This window comes from Plectropomus leopardus, chromosome 5, assembly GCF_026936395.1.
Source record: "Plectropomus leopardus strain MGB_pleo_1.0 chromosome 5, ASM2693639v1, whole genome shotgun sequence".
Lineage (NCBI taxonomy): Eukaryota > Metazoa > Chordata > Actinopteri > Perciformes > Serranidae > Plectropomus > Plectropomus leopardus.
Genome location: NC_142180.1, coordinates 14,998,267 through 15,020,937, shown reverse-complemented (window position 1 = coordinate 15,020,937; position 22,671 = coordinate 14,998,267). Strand labels below are relative to the sequence as shown.

Sequence of the window (22,671 nt, the reverse complement as noted above, 5' to 3'; positions counted from 1 at the left end):
ATGTAGGTAAGGGCTAAGTTATATTCTATTAATTAACATTTAGAATTAGTTTAAAACAAAACAAAACAAAACAAAACAAAAAAAACCCAATACCTATGGCACGTTACTTAAAATAACCTATACTAAGTCTTAAAACTGGAATTGAATAATCACTTGTTGCGAAATAGTTGCGGTTTAATTTTCTGACTCCGACTAATCGCTTAATCATGTCATCATTTCAGCTGTAACAGTAAGATAGCAGTAGGACGGTCAGAGATCTACTGTAAAGAGCAACGGTAGCTACACGGACCGCATTTAATGTCGCACTATGGGCGGAACGTACTGCAGATTGGCAGGTCCTGAACAAATAGGACTCGAGAACGTGCTAGCGTGTCGAAAATGTCGACCAATCAGTGTCAACAGAGGAAGCACGAAACCCATCGTGGTAAATGTAAACAGTTGAAAGTCGCCGGTGCTGGAGCTTGTTACTGAAGCTTTCACAGAATAATATAGTAAGCCTAAACTTGATGAATTATCAGCATAATCAGCTAACGTTACATTTCAGGTTACTTCCGGACATTAGCTTGAAGTGAAAAAGGTAAAAATAATGATTTTGTCAAGGACACATCCTGTTTCAGTGTCAGTCTGTGAAATCAGACACACCAGAAACAGCACATGAAACGTTTGGTGTTAGTATATTTTGATGATGCTGCCATCCATTTATCGTGGGATATGGAGAGCTGCTGTCCACACGCTTACGACAAGGTTTGTTGCTAAAGTTCAATATCGTCAATCTAATATCGTTTTCTGCATTTTGGCCAGTAATTCAGAAACTCACTTCCTTAGGCTGTCTTTTCTCGAAATCTTGCTGTTTTATTAGTTTAATAAAGGTTTTTAGTGTATGTTGCTGCACAAACTGAAATCCAAAAAAGAAAAAAGGCAATAAAAGAGATGAGTCCATCTTTGTATTTTTCTTTTACCATTTGATTAAATACACCAAAACCTGTAATAATAATGATGATGATGATGATGCTAACTTTATTTATATAGCACCTTTAAAGGAGTTGTTTACAAAGTACTTTGACAGACAATGCAAAGGCAGGAACTAAGGGGAATATTAAAATAAACATCAACAAACATGGCAAACAGAGAAAGGTCTCAAACACTTGAACAAAAAGGCAAGAACAAAATGCAAACACAAAAGGTCAACAAGAATAAAGCAAATAAAAGTCATAAAACAGGCAGATTGCAAAAGTCAGTTAAAGTACTAAATGAGTAAAGTTTTGGAAAACATAAGAATATCTGTAATAAAAGATGATGAAAATAATATATGCAATAATATAGGGGGACGACGTCACATGAGTGGGGATAAAACAAAGATAAGATAAAAACATGAATAAGAGATGGATGAACAAATAGATAAATTAAAGCAAGAAAAGATGGAAAGAACAAGACATCAGAAGGATAAGGTATAGATAAAGAGAGTACAAGCCACAAAATGAAAAGAGGATGAGAGATAAAAATGAATAAATAAATAAATAAAACCTAAAAATTTCCTTATGGAAGTAATAATTTTTCCTTTTTTTTCTTATTTATTAGCATAATCTGTTACATTTTTGACTCATCAAACAACCTTTTATTGCCTTTTGTCAGTTTTGGGGCTCCAGAACATACAGGGTTATCTCTGTGTAATAGACTGTGTAGCATATTTGTTTAGACAGAAAAAATGCATGTTAGAGACTTCATTGCTCCATTTTATAATCAGGGGTTATGTAGAGGGTTTCCATTGTCATGGAAAACCAGGAAGGTCATTGGATATATAGTCACACTTTCCAGGCCTGGAAAAGCCATGGAATTTTTCTGCGGTATGAAATTGTAACAGTAATCCTTTTTGGATAACCTTCAGCTTCATGTCACACCATTAAGTTTCTGTAAATGTCAACATAATGTAGCTCAAATATGCATCGATGTGACACAACATTTTGTTTACCACTACGCACGTTTCTTCATTTTTTATCAGAGCTCCGTCTCTGCCTTTATGTATGCCAGCTAGATGAAATTATGCATAAGTTTATATCTAATATGTTTGAAAAACATCAGGCAAGTGAGACAAAGAAAAGATATGGCTCCTTGAAAAATGTATTGAAGTGTTGAGTTTTGAAATTTTGTCCATGAAAATATGTGTTAACCTTGAATATTGTGTTTTACCATTTAAATCTTCAGCAGAGGAACACCTTACAGATTCCTCTCCACTTCTGATAGAGTCCCACTGGCTGATGCTGAGTCCATCTTTGCATTATCATCAGGTCATGGCAGGTGTGGGGTCGCTGTGGTACGAGCCAGTGGTCCAGCTTCAGCTACAGCTCTGAAGTGTATGACTGGTCTCACACACAGTCTGCCGCCTCCACGCACCGCCATGTTACGCAACATCACAGACCCCCAAACCAAAGAAGTGCTGGACCGTGGACTTGTTCTGTGGTTCCCAGGTCTGTTCCCTTAGACCACACACACACACGCTTAATTTCTTTTTCACATTTCTGTGATTTTGTATACGAATGTCATAAATACCTGTTGCAAGACAAATTCTAATGTGAGACAAAATGTATTTTAAACACCCTCTGCATTAACATCTTCATACACTGTACTGTACTATAGTGTCATTTGCTGATAAAAAAAAACCAACTTTATCATCAGATGGGCCCATGGTGTGTAAATAAAAGTAAAAGAAGGCATGAGTCCTAAACATTACCCGTCTCCAGCAAGTTTCAAGTGTCTGCAAGCTCAAATTTTATGCCACTCTGAATGTAACCGTAATTTATGCTTGAATAGAAATAAATGGGCTAAAATATGCAAAAAACATTTCTGCTTGAAAGGTCTCCTGCTTGTATCTTTTAGTGTAAAGTGATGACACACCAGCTCATTTGCTAAATACTGATGTCAAGTTCTGTCTCACAGGTTCAAAATGTTTTAAGCAGTTTTCTCACACTGCCATTTGGTGTCAAAAACCTACAAGCAAGAGCTGATCTGTTTTATCCCATCACATTATTGAGCTGTGTGATTATCTAAAGTTCATCCAATTGCAATAGCCAAAGTCTTTGTGCATATTTAAATGACCGAAGATTATTCACACTGTGTTGCTGTTGCTTGTGCTGTTCACGTCTTAAGCTCCTCACAGTTTCACCGGAGAGGACAGTGTGGAGTTCCATATCCACGGAGGTCCTGCTGTCATTACTGGTGTCTTACAGGCTCTAGGTAAAAAACAGATGCATGCTCATGATAAAATGTTATACATCTTTATATAATGCAGTGTAACACACACATAGTTTCATGTGATGCACCATGACTTTGCAGGTGGTTTCTAGTATGTGTGTCCTCACAGCTTTGACTTCCCAAGCTGTAAGCCTGCATAAGAATTCTAAACACAGTCACTGGTTGAGTCATGTGACTGTCCATCACTGTGACTTAAAAGTGAAAACTGACACATGCGTTCTTATTTCTAAGATACTTATAATATGTGTCTTGGCAAGCGTGACAATCCCTCTGTGACTAAAAAGTAACGTTTTACTGTAGTTCACCCACTGGCTGTCAAGGGGGCAGTGTTGTATAAATTAGAAATGGTAATAAAAGTTTGTCACCACCTAAGATTATTGCTAAACAGGAATCATTAGATAGGTGTTGTACATGATGCTGCTGAGTTATTGTTGTATTTTGTTAAATTAAATAAAAAGCAGTGACAGTATTGGTTAGATAATAACCAGCAAGTAGAGTTTATAACAGAATATTTTTTACCAGTTATTAACATACCATGACCTACATCTCCCAAATGCTTTTTGCTTACTGTTATCTCCTAATGAGATTTGAAAAATGGTTTTGAAAACAATGAAAATTTAACCTCTTTAACCTGCACAGCTGTGCCTGTTTTCATTCCAAGTGAACCCTGACTGACACATTGACCCTCCATTTGATCCTTGTCTGTTTGTGTGTGTGTGCGTTGTGTGCATGATGTGTGTTCATCTTGTGCCGCATACATTTTTTCATGTGTGTTTGTGTGTGTGTTTCTCAGGAAGTGTGCCTGGCATGAGGCCTGCTGATGCTGGAGAGTTCACGCGGAGGGCCTTTCAAGCAGGGAAGCTGGGTTTAACAGAGGTGGGTCAAAAAGAGCACGTTAAATTGCACTGAAACAGATCTGTGCAGACTTGCATACCAAGAGCCTTTCAGAGCAATTTTAGAGGGGAAATACAGAATAAATAGGGTCAGAAATGAATAGGGATTTCAAGTTCATGAAATGACAACAGTGAAAACTTTCTGTTTTACATATTTTGCCCTTTGAACACTTCTTTCATTGGGCAGTCAAATATTTTTATATAAATAAAGCTACTGGGCTACTGGAAATGGTGATTTTTTTCTTGTAAAAGCAGCCATGTATGCACTCTTAAAGGGACAGTTCACCCTACATCAAAAATACATATTTTCCTCTTTACTGTAGTATTATTTATTAATATAGGTTGTTTGCTGTGAGTTGCTGAGTCTTGGGGATATATGCAGTAGAGATGTCGTCCTTCTCTTGAGTATTATGGAACTAGATGGCACTCGGTCCATTTGTGGTGAACTGTCCCTTTAAGTGTTGATAAATAAGGGGCTGTGTAGATATTCTGTTATGCAAATGTATTTTTACAGTTTAGTACAATTTGTCATAGAAATGATCAGTATGGCAGTTAAAGTTTCATCAAGGGAACAAAAGTACTTTAGAAAAAAAATCTTATCCTAGTAGTCAGTGTAATAATGAGATAAGATGTCCCTGAGAACAATTTGTCTTGGACTTCGTAGCTGCAGCACTATGAATGTAAATACTGCACCATGGACATAAATGCTGTGTTATAGGACAGAAGCAGTATGCTGTGCATCTTACATGCATCATCACATGCTAATAAAACCATATAACGTATTTCTGCAGGTCAGAATGAAAACATTAGTGCAAGAAATGGATAAATAAAAAATGTATGATCATAGAAATTATAATGCTCCTTTCAGGTGGAGGGGCTTGGGGATCTGATCCATGCTGAGACAGAGGCCCAGAGGAGACAGGCTCTCAGGCAGATGTCAGGAGAGCTGGGACGGCTTTATCAGGACTGGAGCCACAGACTGAAACGGGTAGGTTGACCTCTAGTACATGTGCTGGTGGTGAAGACAGGTTTAACCAGAATTGGGAAGACAGGGTGATGTACAAACAGGTGTTTCTATCAGGACTGGAGCTCGGAGTTTAAAGGTGTAGGTGTAGTATGTGTGGCAGAAACCGAAGGTGTTTTATTTAAAAGGGTGTCACTTATAAGAGTGTCATGTTTTTAATTCTAAATTGAAAATCAATCAAAATGAGTTTTTATTTGGCCCCTGCTAAATGTCAGACATGATGGAAAAAGAATAGAGCTGTAAAACCCTCCTACTTTGCTGAAGTCAGCAGTGAGGCAACATTTCACCTGTACACAACAAATGCCTCTGTAGGCAACATGTCAAATACGGCAGAGGGTATTTGCATCATAAGCACTTCAATTTGACTACGAGAGCCACCAGTATCTGATGGTTTTCAGGACTTGATCGCAACCACCTTTGGACTCAAACCCATCGAGACCAGGACTTTGAGGTGACAGGTGAATAGGGGGCCTTTAGAAATTCTGTTCTGTCTGATTCTGAGTTTGTTTGACAGCAGAAACAAGCCGACCTCCTGGAGTTCTCCCTGGAGAGACTTTGTCCATGTTCATGTCTGACATTTCTCCGAAGCTGTACCTTGGAAAGAACCTGTGTGTACTGTGCTGCAGGTCAGGCCTCTGTAGTTTCACAACCAAACAATGCTGTCTTTCTTTTTTTTGTATCACTACAGCTGTATTTCCAACACACCGTTAGAGGATTAACTTTTGGGAATCTGAGGCTTCCTGTTTTCATGTTGCTGTAGCACGTGTAGTACATGTTCTGAGAATCAAAATAGTAATGTGTAAGGACTGTGTGTATATTTATCTTATGTTGTAACCAGGGTAAAAAAAAAAAGCAGAGAGTAAAAATACAAACAATGCAAATGAAATGAAATAGATTGATTTTAATTTTACTTTACAAAGGAGAAACCCTCCCTGGATTAACTCGTAGTTTTGCAGGTATGTAAATTAATGGTTTTGCAGGTTTAGCAGTAATGATATTTGTTAAGAAATATATAGCAAACATAGAAAAATAACAATAAAATACTATTTTGTGAAAACTACATGACTATTTTCAACCAGCACAAGAATTTAAAATAGTTGGGATTGTAATGTAAATGCTCATATATAAAAGAGCATAACATTAACATAACATTTCCCAGCAGATTTTCTGACAACCATAACATCAGATTCACAGAACTACTGATGGGTCAAATTTAACAATTTTTCAATCATGTGATGTTTTGCTATTACGATTATATAATGACTGACGTGGCTGAGGCGATCACTCCAAGCGTTTGTACAAACAAGTGTTTGGCAGCAAGACTGAGTAAGCTCATTGAGCTGTTAATTTGGACTTTCCTGAGGAAAGCCACCAGTAAGTGTTCAAAGGCCCATCTCTATTTTTGACTTTCTAAGAAGAATACGTTTTTTAAAAGCTCACATTTTATTTTAATGTGCTGTTGTTCCATCTTTACTCAAGTGACTCCCATTTAATGTATTTTCCATCACAGCACATCTGGCTTTGTGTTGTTTGGATGGATTAAGGATGAATTATACTGAGTACAACCACTGTGTGTCTGAAGACATGCACACAATACGACGTTGATATATTCTGTGCTGTGTGCTGTTATGTGCTGTGCACCTTAACAACTTTATTAAAAAATTGCTATACCTTAATAAGTTATTTGTGATTTCCATCTCTTCTCTTGGTTGTCCTGCACCACTTGACATTTGAGCCAACTGTCTAAAAGGTTTAACAACTTCATGCAGTTGAATTTGAACTCTACTGGGAGAGACAATAGCAAAGTTTTGTTTTTCTTCACAGTCATCCAAAGCACTGTCTGTAGCATAGAAGTTGTTTGGGAGAGATACCTGACTTACAGCACACTGTTGTATGTTTATGTTGGTTAAAGACACACTTTGCAGGATTTTCCTCAGAAACAATGTGTAGACTAGATTAGAAGTGTGTGGCAGTGTATTTTTTAGGGTAAAAAAATTGATTCATCAGTGCATTGCAATATGCTTTTTGAAAATTCAGTATCGATTCATAAAGTCCTGAAATCGATTATTTCCGCTGTTCCGCTGCTAACGCTAAAGCTGTGGATCACAAACAAATGCAGGTAGATAAATCTATATAAATGTTTATTACTTTTGTTAAGTACGGCTCAGGCACAAATGTGCACTTTTCTGTACTTTAAATTTATTTTAGTTTGTTATTTTTATTTAATAAAGAATAATGTAAAGGTGAAATACATTTTGGTGTCAGTTTGTTCTAAATCAATACAGATAATGCACGCTTTATTGAACTCATATCAGAAGGTATTCTAATGAATTATCTGGGTGTTTCTGACATTAATACATATTACCGAATCGATATCGAAGCAACTGGATCAATATCGAATCAAACTGAAATCGAATCGAATTGTTAGCCAAAGAATCGAAATTGAATTGAATTGTGAGGTTCTTGACAATACCCAGCCCTAGTGTTATTCTGCAGACGCTCTGCCCTCCACCTGTTTTTTCGTATTTCCTCCTTGTTTTCTGTATTTTGGACATTTATTGTGTACCCCCACAGCGCTCAGGTGAGGTCAGGACTTAACAAAGTGACCAGATGCCAGACCATAAGCAGCATGCATCCAAGAGACATAGCACCAAAAAGAAAACCCCAATGCAAATCTAGCAAGGCGAAAATCCAAACAAACAGGACTCTAGGGTGGACTTTTACCATAGCCTTTGCTGGCAAGCGTTGTTTACAACCGTAACCGACAAGCTTTTGTAGAAAACCCTTAATAAGACTACTGAATAAGCTTAGTACCCTGATATGGTGTCATATACCTATCATGTTAAATCCTAACAGATGGTCAGTTTTCCTTTTCCATCTTTTTGAAGGCAGTTCAGAGCAGCAGGTCACTGACCGCAGATGAATACTTTAACTTATTGGATGCAGACCAAATTTTCCTCTACTGTGAACTGTTTTGTAGAATATAGGCCAATGATCTTTCAACACTTTGGCACCAGATCTGACCAAGCGGTCCAGGTGATCTCCCTTGAGAAACTCTGTTAAGCTGCTTGTCGGCAGCTTTCTCAGGACCGTTTCCTTGAATGTGCCTTTATTTTAGATTTCTGGGAAACCTGTTAAACAGACGTATACCGTCTGTATGATGCGAGGGGCCAGACCCTTGTTTGACACCCAAACAATGCAGGGTTGTTGTTTTTTTTTTTAACAGTTGGCTTCCCACATTTGTGAATGGATTAAAGTATGAGAATCTGACACTTCCTGTTTTCGTGCAGCTATACTACTATTGTGTTTATGTTCCACATGTCAATCAAGATAGCGATCGGTGCTGTGGTGGAAATACTGAAGATTTTCCCTGTCTGTATTTTGTTATGGTTTCAAATGAATTAAAAAAAATTGTTATTGAGGTGAACTTAAAATTATTGCACCGGATTTGAGATCAGTCATGGAAAAAGACTAAAAGAACCCATTTAATTCTAAACATTAACAAAAAAAATAAACAATAGTTTATTTACAAAAGTTTCTTAAATATTTTTGAACCAGTTTAAAAATGTCTTCTGAAAAAAAGGGTGAGGGCTTAATTGGAAATAATTGCCTTTTTTGTTACTTATTTGTTTTATGATATAATGGAAGGTTGCATTTTAACATTTAGCATTTTTTTTAATTTTACATTTTTCCTTTAAATTGATATAGCATACTGTACATGTGTATCACAGGCTGTACAATGTCCAAGTTAGCAGCTGTAGCACTAGCAAAGAAAACCAGACATTACCATCGCTCACCTTTTCTGTGCTGGTTGCTTACATTTCAACTCTTCATCATGCAGACAAAGAACAAATAAAAAAATATTTTGCTTAGTTTTTTAAATCCCCCATGTATTGATGTTTTCAGGCGGTCTAAGGTGTTAATTTTACACACTGGTTTCAGCCTCTTCTCTCCTCTCTGCTTTGTGTGTCTTAGTGTCTGGCTCATGTTGAGGCCTTCATAGACTTCAGTGAGGATGAGCTCATTGAGGATGGGGTCTTAAACCAAGGTATGTGTACACTTTGTCCTCCTTTTTACTGGAGAAAAATAACAGACCAGTCATCCCTTGGGCTCTCAGAGGGCTCTGTTTCTCTCTGAAGAGAGAGAGGTCCGGCTCGCTTTCCTGTTTGGATCTTCAACTGGCCATCGAGTGTGTTTGCTGTGCTGTGGAGAGCAGCCATAGACAAACTGCTTAAAAGACTATTTCCTTTTAGGAAGTGTGGAGAGAAGGCCAGGGGGGACAGTAGAAGCATTTGTCTTACCTTCAAAGCCAACCTGACATGTCGCTCACAGGAATAGTGCTGTCAGCAGTAACGTACAGTCCAACTGTTCTCTCTGTGCCCATGTTTCCCATGCTCACAGTGTAATGTGAGGCTCAGTGTGTGTGTGTGTGTGTGTGTGTGTGTGTGTGTGTGTGTGTGTGTGTGTGTGTTAGGGGATGTCCCCCCTGGGTCTGTCGCCTGCTGTCTGGCACTGGCACAGCCCTTCAGAAGCCTCAGATGTTGTGAAGTTTCGACACAATAACGCCTGGGAACTGTTGTTTATTTTTGGTGGCACGGAATGCGGGCTCACGCCTCAGAGTGACAAATAATAGACTCATTTCCAAAAATAGAAAACAAAAGTAGGCTACTCTCCATTGCCACCTGAAGACAGCAAATGACATGTTTTATGTTACGCCTTTTTTCTTATGTCCTATCTCAAGTCATCATGTAGGATTAATTAATGTGCCTGACTCAGTCAAGAGTCTTAAGTTTGAATGTTATCTGCTCCATAAGAAGTAGGTATTGTTGATTCATTGTATTGTCAAAAGCATTTTCCGCTTTAGTCACTTGCGGAAAGAGACAGGTCCATGACCCATTTTTCGTCCAGACTGGCAGTGTGACACACCGGACAGGCTTTTGTCCGTCAAAGGACAGAAATTCTCTTCACAAGGCCATGAAAGTGAAGTTGAATAAGAAGACTGGAAAAATTGTGTCACGCCCTGTTCCCTAATCTGTCTTTCTACCCCTCAACCCCTCCCCCAAGTGGACAGGTCGGTGTGTGATCTGCAAACACAAATTGAGTGCCACCTAAAGGATGAGAGGCGGGGTGAGCGGCTACGCAGCGGAGTCCTGGTGGTTATTGCAGGGGCCACCAATGCAGGGAAAAGTAGCCTCCTCAACACACTCTGTAAGAGAACCGAGAACACCAGCACACACACACACACACACACACACACACACACACACATCGTGAAGGGATTAACATCAAATAAGACTTACTATCTTTGAAATACAGACTTTAATGTTGAATCATACTGCCGTCAGCCATGTTTTGGGAAGGGGAGAGGGCAACATCTGTCACACTGTAAGCAACAAGGAATCCAAAAAAAATGTGAAAAGTGTAATATTCATTAAAATGCAAATACTGTATTCCATGCACAGAAAGTGAGAGAAACATATTTCCTTGACAAGACAGGATTTTGTGGGGAAACAAGCAGCAGTCTGAATAAAGCACTATGAAAGTAGATATTCTGGGGTTGGCGTCATATTTAGTGACCTTCATCTTCGACATTCAGGGTTTAGATAAGGAAGACCATTCCTGAGTAATTTTTTGTCAGAAGTCAGTCTTTTTCTTACCAAATCTAGCAAAAGATATAAAGAACTCAACAGAAGTTGTTGATAAAACAATCTCTCTACAAGGTCAAAGCTCACTCAAATCACACAATCTTCTTGCACAGCTGTCAGGGATTTGTCTTTTCTATTTTCGGGGGGTGCGAGCACTTTTGTTTCATATTAATGAAAACTCCTGTGGCGTAAAGGTCCATTGTGTAGGATTTAGTAACATTTAGCATTGAGGTTGTAGAACTGAAACTTCTCCTGTGTGCCAAGCATGTAGGAGAACAATGGTGGCTGACACGAAAAATGCAAATGGCCCTATCTAGAGCCAGTGTTTCGTTTGTCCATTCTGGGCTACTGTAGAAATAACATGATGGATTCTGTGGGAGAGGACCTGCTCTGTGTACAGATTTAAGAGGCTCATTCTAAAGTATCCAAAACACAACAATTCTCATTTTAAGGTGATCATTAAGTAATAAAACCATGAGTAGCTATGAATATTTTATACCATTTCTGCCAATAGATGCCTCTAAATCCTGCACAGTGAACCTTTAACTGCTAATAGATCTTTTTGTCAGATTGTATTTTCAACTGCTGTTTCCAAGGTGTTTTATTTTCCTGTTACTGTTAGAGGAGCCAATGTTTTCAAGTGAAAGGTCAAAGAAATCTACTCAGTTTGTGTTACTTAGTACAATAATCTCTTCATGGTGCAGGAATGTAATCTAATTATCACAACAACACATCTGTGAACAGTAGACCCTGCTCCTGGCACACATGAATTACAATATTTTGACTTCCGCAAACAAGTTGCATTGCTTCCGATTAGATTCTGGCCATGTTACAGACAATATCAGAGTCATTTTCTGCTTTAAATTGCAGCTGATGGTGTAGCAGTGTTAGTAAAGAAAAATGTTTATACATATAATGGTAAGCACTCAATAATTCCCACATGTAACACAAATTGCAGTGTTTCCGTTTTTTTATTCTTAATATATATGTTGTTTCGTTATTTTTCCATGTTTGGTGTCAACCTAATGAACCCCTTTGTTTATGGTCTATGCTTGTGTTTGTTTAGGATATCGTATCCTTAAATCATTTGGAATCAGTCTATATAAACTATCCAGAGAGGGGGCTTGGCAGGGTCTCCTCACAGCTTCCTATTAGAATAATAGACATATTCATCAAACTTCAGATAAAATCCTGTTATCATTTCCTCTTCATATTAGTCTTCCCCCTGGCCTGGGTTCACACCAGCACAGACTAGTATTGATGAGCAGGCACCATTGTCTTTTGACGTGGGATACGTGGGTGGTCAGTTCTTGACTAAAGAATGAAGGGAGGATTAAAAAAAAATGTTTTGTGTATGCGCATTGCAGAACTTTAGAAGGTATGGTGTAAAGAATAAACCATTTTTTAAAAAGGGATTAATTCTATAGTTTAAAGGGATACTTTGCTGAATTTAAACCAGCTGCATATTATAACAATGTGAGTAATATGTGTAAATTAATTGTGGTAAACTTCCGTCAGTTACTAGTGCCCAGATCTCTGCTCATCTCTTTGTTCACAATGCATCATCGAGTGGACCTTCACTGGCCGGCTCTCTTTCTCTCTCTCTCTCAAATTCAGACCAATCTGAGACCAACTGTAAACCTAGGCAGTGCTGGTCAAATGTAAACCAATATTCTGTTACCATATTGACAGTTTCTTAACTAAAATATCTTCAGAAGCATATTTTAGTGCACTGTTTGACTGTAATGCAAGAATGAGTGAACAACAAGTTGGCACCATACTGTTTCCTGTATTGTAGAAACAGAGGCTGAAAACTGAGATCAAACGGTAAAAGTGGTGGTCAAATATAAACCATATTTTTGTTACTGTGTTGCCTGTTTCTCACCTCAGTTTGCAGATACATATTTTAGTGCACTGTTCAGCTGTGATTTCAGATCGATTTTTACCAGCCGGCTACCATATTGTTTTTTGTAATGAAACAGCCAAAAGCACCAGCACAAACGTGTTAAGTGACCCGGTGTCAGGCAATGCATTTGGGTAGTTGTAGGTTTTCTACCTTTCTACCTAAAATCAAATGCTGCAGTCCTATTGTCTCTGTTTTCTCTAGTCAACATTAATACTCCACTTCTGATCTATAGTTATGTTTTGGTCTTAAAGAATAACTATATTTTTCTTGTTTTCAACAATTTCCATGAAACAACCAAAAACAACCATGAATATATACTACAAACAAGTAGGATGTGCAGCATAAGCCTGATATATCCCCTATAGCACTAAAGGTGTATCAATATGTGGCTGAAAATAGTCCTCAACTATTATGCTATTTACTTAAGTTTTAGTAATGTTTGCCAAGAGATACAGTGTCCAGCAGTTAAAGCAAATTATCATTTTTCAGTAGAAAAGAATGGGCTTGAGGCTGCCACAAATAAGTTAAGAACTTTTTCAAAATTGGGGTAACACACATTTTGGACTTTTAAAGGGATTAAAAATATACAGTTTTGCCAGCCTTATTCTCTAACCTTTTCAATGTACAGGCCAAAGACCTGCAGCCATTGTGTCCCCCATTGCTGGCACCACCAGGGACGTAGTAGAGATGGCACTTGACATCGGTGGGTTTCCTGTCCTCTTGAGTGACACAGCCGGCCTCAGAGAGAGCCCCGACCTGGTGGAGAGAGAGGGGGTACGCCGAGCTCGAGAAAGGTAGGTTTTTATGTTAAATATTCCAAAAAGTTTTTCTGCTTTAAATGTTAAATGTTCAAAAATGTAATTAATAGTGGTGTTGAGTAGTAGATTGCTGCTTCAGAAACTGTTCACGTGTCTATAATATAACACAAAACAAATTAGCCAGGGGACCAGTGGAATAAATCTTTGAAAACAAAGAAAGGAAGAAATAAGTCATGTCTTTTCCCCTGTACATAATGCCATATTTTTGTAATGTCTACCTAACCTCCAGAGTTTATATTATTGCTGAGCCACAGTTATAAATACTCAGGACAAACACTCCCAGGAGGTTGCGCAATGAAGAGCCTCCTTTCCTTGTTGTAAAGTGTTTACCATTAAGAGGTTCTTCATGTGAGAACAGACATATATGGCAATTCAGTGACAGCTGCTTCCACTGTTTACACCCATGAAGAATAGCAGTACTTGTAGCACTCGTCATCACTGATCCGTCATATACAAACAGACAGACAGAGGAATGGACACATACACAAATGATTACATCAGCTTTTACACACACACACAGATATTTTATATTTTATGTTTTTTGGTGTAAGAAAACAGGAGGACACCTTACAACCCCACCCCCAACCCCCCACACCATATTAATTATTAATTGATTTGTGGGTGAAAGCAAAGTTTTCACTTCTTCAGCAAATAATTAGAAAAAATTGTGACAATTTTCAAGTCAAGGTAAAACAACTGTTACGTGTTTCCCTAAGCACTTGTATTCTTGGCAAGGGGATGAGTCATCTGACATAACAGTCAGGTGTTACATCACTACATGTGACTAATATCAATGAAATCTTTAGTGGTAGTGGATACACAGGGACACATCGCATAGTTTAAATGGAAGAGAATACTGTTCAACATGTATTCCATGGAAAAAATGTGTTCACAAAATCATGACTGAAAAGATTGTTTGGTGACTCACATTGCAGGAAAATCGCATGAAAAAGCAAAGAAAATCCTGATGAAGATGAAAGTACAAAAATACCATCTTCAGAGTAAATATTCCGTAATGCCTTAACTGTTTGTTAAAGTTATTTGGGTGACCTGGTCCTCTATAGGAAGGGTGGGCAATTTGTGTTCTACGGGGAACTTTCTGTGCAGGTCAGAGGGTCATGACCTGGGTCACTACAGGAAGGACACAGTAAGCACAAGCATCCGCTGATGCTGTTAACCGCACAGTGGGTCTAAGGTGCAGGAGTGTTTAAAGTGATTCCTGCTGAGATAAATCAGTCTGAAATATCACTGCCAATAATCAGTGTTTTTGGGACATACTGTAATGCTGTCCAAAACAAAACAGCCAGGCCTCTGAGCAGGGGTGTCTTAGCGGTGTACAACCTGTAGCTGCTACAGTGGCTGGAAAACAAGTAACACCGTATTCCTCAGGACTTGACTGCCACATGAGTATTACAATATTGCAAAAGGTTATGGAGGAGAAGATTTACCCAAGTCACCTAAAAATCTTAACTGGTTCATAAACAGCCAACACAGATGTCTTTTAACAGCTCAATTAGCCTGATGTGCATGGTGGTGCTTTAAAGTGTTACACAATTTTAAAGTTTTACCTGGTGGTGGCGCTAGATGAAAGTCATGTGATCACCAAAGATATAACTATTCTTCATAAAAGGGACATGAATGTGTGTAAGAAATTTAATGGCAATCCATCCAACAATTGGTGAGATATTTCAGTCTGGACCCAAGTGATGGACAAACCAACCAGCCTCACTGTCAGACATTTAGCGAAGCTAAACCATAAACTCTAACAAATTAACTAACAAACATAAGTAATGTAGGCATTATGATGAAAAGAAGATAGAATTATTCATCTTACCCAGGACAGTTCAGTGAGCTCAGAAAATGTAACTTTATCACAGTGTTAAGGCAAGAAAGATGTCACTATACAAAAAGAAATTTAAGGGCACTTCTACATCCACTTATGTTAAAATGTGTGTGTGCAAATAAGGCTCGTGCCCGTGGGCCCAGCACCAAAATGATTGAGATTTATAAGCAAAATCAGGCGTACAAATGGCTTTATAAATCAGACAAGAAGAATGTTTATTTATATTTCTGTCTCTGAATGTAGTCACAGTTTTAGTCGTGAATCTAGTTCTATCTATAGAATCTATCTATCTAGAGTTTTACGCATCTGGCTGTCGGTGTGTCAAAATGTAACTGTGATATGAATTTGAGTTATGTAGTCTAATATGATATGTGTGCTTTTATCAGTACACAGATATTCTGTCTGTAGATGTGTGGCATTTAATATACAGAGAGGGAATTTAAGAGTCCAAAAATGTTATTTTACAAAATGCTGTCATATCATGTCATGTCATGATAGGCGGCTTTCTTTTTTCCAGAGTGGAACAGGCAGATCTGACCCTGGTGGTTGTGGACTCTTCTCATCTCCCCTCTGATGCACAGAAAGCTGCAGCCTTCCTTCAGGAGTACCTCAGGAGTGTCCTGCCCACTGTGGAGCAGCCAGAGACAGGCATGATAATATCTAGGCCTTAGCTGGACACTTGCCACCATAATTTGGCACTTTAAGTACAATAAAATAAATGTGAATTTGGTATAATTACAATTAACCGCAATTACAGCAACTGCCACTTGCTGTAAAATTACAGCAAATGGCAATGCTTTACCTATCAAATGACTTTTAAAGTGGTATTAAATATAACTTGAAATTAAAATGCTCATTTGTTTTTGCCTTTAGAATACAGTCTATTGTGACACCAGTTGCTCAATTATGGCTCCATCCTGCAATATTAAACTGCTGGGGAATAATTCAAAGAAGGATTACTCCTGGTAGAAATCAAGCAGTATACCAGGGAGTACAACTGAAAAGGGAAAATCTAATAGAAATCTCAATAGCTGAGGTAGTAATAATTGAGTAATTGATGACTGATCAACATTTTTCTTTCTTTCTTCTGACCTTACCACAGTGTTTCCTGCAGACAGATTTCTCCTAGTGCTGAATAAAACTGACCTGTTGCCTCAGGAGCAGAAGCTGAAGCTGGACAGGCAGCTGAGACAGGTCTCAGGACTCCCTCCTGTTTGTTTCATCTCTTGCCACACTAATGAAGGACTGCAGGACTTCCTAGCAGTCCTTCACAGCAGTGTCAAGACTCTGTGAGTTTCTACAATTTATAATGTTGTCATTTAAATGTAGCTTCTGTAATGCATTCATACAAACCAATATACATGCCAACATGAATGAGTACTCCTGCCATTAATTATGTCGGCTTCCAAAGGAATCTTTATGTAATGTAAAACTGCCTTTGTCCAATTGTGAATAATTAATAAGAGTAAGTTCCCTTCTGCGCTGAACTTTATGGCATTGAGACTATAAAACCTGAAATAATATATTACTTGAAGTAATGTTATATACCATTTTTTTTATTTTTATGTGGAATCTTGCAGCTGCTTTTGCATTGTGTGTAGGTTTTTAAGGCTCACAGTTTTTAGTTTTGACTTATTTATGCCAACATTTTTGTGAAATATATAGGTTTAAGCTAACTCAGTTGCAGCACACATTGCTTTTGGGCTCAGTGTCTTTTTTAAAATAAGGAGTCACATAAGTTGGAAAGCCTTCTCTACGATATAGTTTTTTAAAGCTGAATTTTTGTGTGCCAAAAGTTTTCCATCCTCCCTGAAGTACAAAATAATGGGTGTCTGGTTCATTTTGTTGTCTAACTTCCTCACTAGGTGTGGAGACCCTTTGTCTGGTGCCCCTAGCCTGACCCAGGCCCGCCACAGGGCCCACCTGCAGCAGTGTGTTTCGGCCCTGGCTCAGTACCAGCGGTACCGCGACATCGACCTCGCTCTGGCAGCCGAGGGTGTTCGTTTGGCTCTCACCAGCCTGGGCCGGATCACTGGACGTGTCGGGGCAGAGGAGATCCTGGATATCATCTTCAAAGACTTTTGCATTGGAAAGTAGTCAGATGAGTAAAAACATGAAATACATGTAATATCAGTCTGCTCAGAGCGGAAGTCTGCATTCTTGTTTGGTCCCAGAGTATCAGTTAAGAAAACAAGAAAAAAAGGGCAACGCCTCGGCATAATGCCAGGCTTCGAGGCGCAGCAAGAGTAAAAAGAAGAAAATTCATGTTCTTGGCTGCAGGATCACTCTGCTCCCAAGACACATTAATCTTTGTTTTCCATAGATGCTCTTTGAGAGCCTGAAATATTTTTAACGTGATGACAGGTGCCTCAAAAGCCCCGTTTGCTAGACAAGTGTTTGGCAAGTCTTGAGTCGTAATTTAAAAATAGCTTCTGAAAGCCTTTGATAGGTGAACATTGGGCTCTTGGGTCCCAACATAACAGCCAAGATCATTTAAAATACAGCCAGCTGCAGACCTCTGCAAGGTCATGGACCCATAGTTTGGATGTTTACTTGTACTGCAGGACAATGAATAATTTTCCTTTTTGGGAGCAGATATTTCAGCTGCACCCCTCGGTGTTTGTCTGAATGCTAGAATGCTTCACGAATCAGTTAAGATGCAGTTACAGTTAAATCTATGTCTGTTGAGACTCATGTGATGTTTTGTTTTTCTAAGTGTTTTTGCAGAACATTAAGATGTCACAGTAAAGCTTACCTTTGAACTTTTGGATATAAAATGTCTTCACATTATATTCCTTTAGACATTTGTGTGAAATTGAGTTATGGCCAAAAACATTTTTAGTCAGGTCAGAGTGACCTTGATCTTGTGTATCAAAATCTAATCAGTCTTTTGTTGTGTCCAAGTGGGCAATTGTGCCAAATTTGAAGAAATTCCCTCACAGTTTTCTTGAGATATCACATTCATGCATATGAGATGGAGGTCACAGTGACCTTGACCTTTGACCTTTAACACCTAAAAACTGTTTCTGTTTATTGTGTTCTTACATGTTATTACATATTTGAAGGTGCATCAGGTTGTTACTGTAATTAAAAAGAATGTAAGGCTTTAAAAAAGCAGGGCGTTTACAAGACCTTAAAAAGTTTTAAAATGTATTCGATTCAGACTTAGACTTAGACTTAGACACGTTTATTTATCCCACTTGTGGGAAATTAACTTGTCACAGCAGCCGTGTGTACAGAAAAAAAAATAAAATAAAAGAAATATATATATATATATATATATATCAATATATACAAGATATAAAATATAAAATATACAAGAGTGCAAGAATAGGCATGTATCAAAGAAGAAGAAAAAATGTACAGGTTTTAAATACAAAAGTCAAAGATATACCAGAAAAAAAAATCAAAGATGTACAGATTAAACTAAGAATGTGGGAGAATGAGGGAGCACTGTTGTTGTGTTGTAATAAATAGTAATAAGTTCAGTTTTATAGATAGTCCTTAATAATTTATGTCACCTTTTACAGCATTATGCACTTCACATTTATAATATCATCATAACATTAAAGAAGTATTACCTAAAGACTGAACTGATAAGGTTGAATTCTTGCTAAACAATAACTGCTGTCACAATGAGTACAAGTACATATAGCTCTGATTTATTCCAGTTTAAACTACATTTTGAGTCCAGCTCCAACCATAAAACGTAACATAATTTAAATACAGTATTTAGCAAAGGTCAGAGTGAGCTAGTTGCCTTCTCTGCTCTGTGGGAAAGGGACGTTTTTGGAGGCAGTGCTCTTTGTTCCCTTGTCAATCTGGCCTCGATCAAATATTTATGTTTCCCTGTTGAACTCCTCACCCTTCTTCCCCAGTTGGTTTCTTCTCTCCCAGTCTCTGACGACAGTTGCCCTGCTGTACAGCAGCGCAACTCGTTCGTTTTTCTGCTACCTTTCCCTTCCTCTTTCCGCTCTGCCCTGTCAGTCTTTTTGCCCTCTTTCATGTTCACCCTGATAAATTACCGCACCGAGGGAGTTTAAGCTAAAAGTGGGACTTGCTGTCATAGAAATAACTGGCAGTAAATTTTGGAGTCCAGTTTGTCTTTGAAGTATTGCCTGTCTGTGAAATCCTGGATCATATTGTTTAAGACAAATGTCAAAATGTATAGGATAGTAATTGCCAAAACAAATCCTGGGTTTTGTAAAATGATTTCTAAACAATACATTTTGATATCTTATTTTGAGAAGAATAGGCATGTTTTGATGATCCACCACTTTGGTACAGACAGGAATGTCACAATAATATAATATGGATTGCCATAAAGTTTTGTATGGAAAATCATGGTCCCCAGAGGATGTATCTTAATGGTGTAAACTGGTGGCAATCACTAACTTATTTTTTAAGCTTCACTGTGACATTCACACTTGTGATTCTGAATCAAGTGTGGCCCATAGAAAAGGAACTGTAATAACTTTCGTCATCTCTTAACTTTTATTCAAGCACTATTATCAAGTTGAAATTTTGACCTGTCCAGTGCTATAAAACTACTAACAGTCCCATCAGCCTCAGCTGTACTTATGTGTCCTGCTTATTAGCAATTGTTGGCATGCTATATGTAAGAGAAGAAAAAAACATCATCTAGTAGTGTTTTTCTTAGCTGAAAAACCCAAACAAGAACTTTGAACTATAATATTTAAAATTAAACATTTTGTTTGTTTTGTTTGTTTTGTTTTTTTTTTTATCTTGAACTGGTGGTCAGAGAACAAATATAATAACATAGTTTGACAAATTATAATTGGTCTGAAATTTGTTCCCAGAAATGATTACATCAGCTGAAACATAGTAAAATATAAATGTTACTACAAGTCATTTTGCAAAACAACTTTATTTATATATGATCTTTCAGTAAAAAAGGCACTCTTTATGACATAAAATGGCATGAAGATAATAAAAGTAATAACAAAAAACAAGACTTGAAGAGTTAACAAATAGTTTCTAGTGGAAATCCATCCACTATATGTAAAGGTTTTTCACTGGATAAGTGAAAATTTTAACCTACCGGTGGCGACATAGGAAAAGCCAAACACACTAGGATTTATTTAGAAAAGAAGACTGCATGGCAATCAATGTACTAATTAGTTTAGATATTTCAATCAAGACAAAGAGACAAAAGAGTAAATGATACAGTGAAATGAGATAATTGTATTCATAGGAACAAATTTAACTTTATAAATGGATGTTTTGATATTTACAAAAAGTTATTATTTTATACTAATCCTCAGTGTGTATCTTTTACTAAGTTAATAGATTAAATGGCTAAAAGTTTAAAGATGTGCAACACAGATTAATACTCATCACTCATTTCAGTCTATTTAATTTTGAAAGGAGGTGGTACTTGTAACTTTTTCTGTCTGTCAGTTTCCTGTAGTTATGATTAATGGCTGTCATGAGACGTGACATTGACGTAGCGGGTCCAGTATGTTCGGTTCCACCCTGTACCCATTAGACTCAAAGTTGGTGTGCGTGTCTGTTTTGGATTCCACGTGACACACTCATGGGATTGAAAACAGTTCATATTAAACAAAGGATTTCCTGAGGACAGGGGGCAGACGGACTCACCTGTAAAGTTACATCCATCAGTGCAGTCAGACTGGGAGTGTATACTCATGAGGTTACTGATGCAACATAGAAGGAATCGCAAACATTTGTTCCTTCTAAATTAACCTGTATTTTTTTTTCATATACAATGCTAGCTTGCTAAAATATTTTCCCTGGGAATTAATATGGTTGGGGGTGGAGGGAAGAGCACCTGTTTATCATTTAGTGTTTCTGTTCTATTACACAGTGCAATGCAGTTAGGGGCCGGGGTTAATATGAGCCATGGTACATCCATCTTTACCTTACAGAAAAATAAAAATACCAGAAAACATGGTAAGGTGTAGAAATTATAATTAAAAACATTTACACTTGAGTAAAGCAATATCTAAAGGCATGTGAATAGCCGAAATGATGGAAGAGCGTCCAAGTTTAAGTTCCTTTGCAGATTATTCCATGTATAAGGTGTACTGTAAGAAAATGACATTTTTCCTAGTTCATTTCTGATTTGGGGAATGTGAAGTAACAAGCTATTCTGTGACCGAGTACCCAGATTATGTGACTTCAGAATTAAGAGAGATGAAATATAGGGAGGAAGCATCTGTTTCAAAGCTTTATAGATTAATTAAAACCAGTGCTGGTCATGCCTCACGGCCAAATGAGGCCGTGAGGCAATTAAAACAGATTAAAAAGAAAAGATTCTGAGTTATTAGCTTTGGTGAACTGCATCCAATGTTTTTTTCTGAGTTTAAAGCTAACTTATGGAGGCAGTAAAAAGAAGACTGTAGGCAACTAATGGCTGGCTGAACAGATTTTGCAGAACAATACAAAAGCAAGTCATCCGCGTAAAGATGAAACTTACAAGATTTGAAGATGGGGCCAATATCATTTATGTAAACTGAGAACAGTATGGGACCTAATACTGAGCCCTGTGGAACACATTTAGCAATGTTTAGAAAATCGGAGTTAACATCATCAAATTTAAAACATAATCTATTTGATAAGTAGTTATCAGATTAGAGGCAACTGAGGGAATCAAGACAGTTTTTTTGAAAAGTGGTGAATGGTCAACTGTAACAAATGCTTTAGATACATCAATAAACAAAGCAGCACAAGACATTTTGTTATCCATGGCCAGTGCAATGTCATTAAGAACCAGAGAAGTTGCAGATATGGTACTGTGCATGGGCCTGAAGCCAGACTGATAGGGAGAGCGTATTGAAAAAAAGGAGAAGGATTCCAAGATTTTGACCAGGCAACATAATCTGGAGAAGAGCTGTGCAAATCTCCTCAAGGTCTGTTAAAAAAGTGTGTCCATTAACAATGCTTGTTCGGAAGGAGCTTTTTTTTTTATTTTATTGATTTAACAACCCTTCCAAAATGTGCTCTGATGACGAGAAGAACTGATAAAAGTATGTCAATAGTAGTCAGTCAGGACCTCTGGCAACAGTAGGGAGCAAAACCAAAGAAAAAGGCCCCCTTTCACACCAAATCCAAAAATCCACAGCTCCTCTCTCAACCAGGAGTCCTGGTCCATCATATGTAGCAACAGCAAGGGGAAGAAGTTTCGCCCGCGTCACTTTCCCCCCTTTGAAATTCAGACCACCAACCAGTTGAGCATCCTGGATGAGCAGGACTTCCCCATGCTGACAGAAAACCATCCATACTTGTCTCCGCTGCCGCTATGTGCGGCAA

General features: G+C 37.9%; 1 protein-coding gene across 3 annotated transcripts; it reads left to right on the top strand.

Moving 5' to 3' along the window:
* The first annotated feature begins 429 nt into the window (after window positions 1-429).
* Window positions 430-20,989, top strand: gtpbp3 (GTP binding protein 3, mitochondrial). Of its 3 annotated transcripts, none has more exons than XM_088077578.1 (11): window positions 430-744; window positions 2,286-2,465; window positions 3,145-3,231; window positions 4,043-4,125; window positions 5,011-5,130; window positions 9,142-9,214; window positions 10,231-10,374; window positions 13,346-13,511; window positions 15,896-16,026; window positions 16,481-16,667; window positions 17,244-20,989. In XM_088077578.1, the coding sequence occupies exons 2-11, from the start codon at window positions 2,354-2,356 to the stop codon at window positions 17,473-17,475; spliced, it is 1,335 nt and encodes a 444-aa protein (XP_087933704.1). In that variant the 5' UTR covers window positions 430-744; window positions 2,286-2,353; the 3' UTR covers window positions 17,476-20,989. The 3 variants fall into 3 exon arrangements, with proteins under 3 accessions (XP_087933704.1, XP_042338016.2, XP_042338008.2); XM_042482082.2 differs by having other exon boundaries at window positions 2,206-2,465; XM_042482074.2 differs by having other exon boundaries at window positions 2,203-2,465.
* Window positions 20,990-22,671: the final 1,682 nt, after the last annotated feature.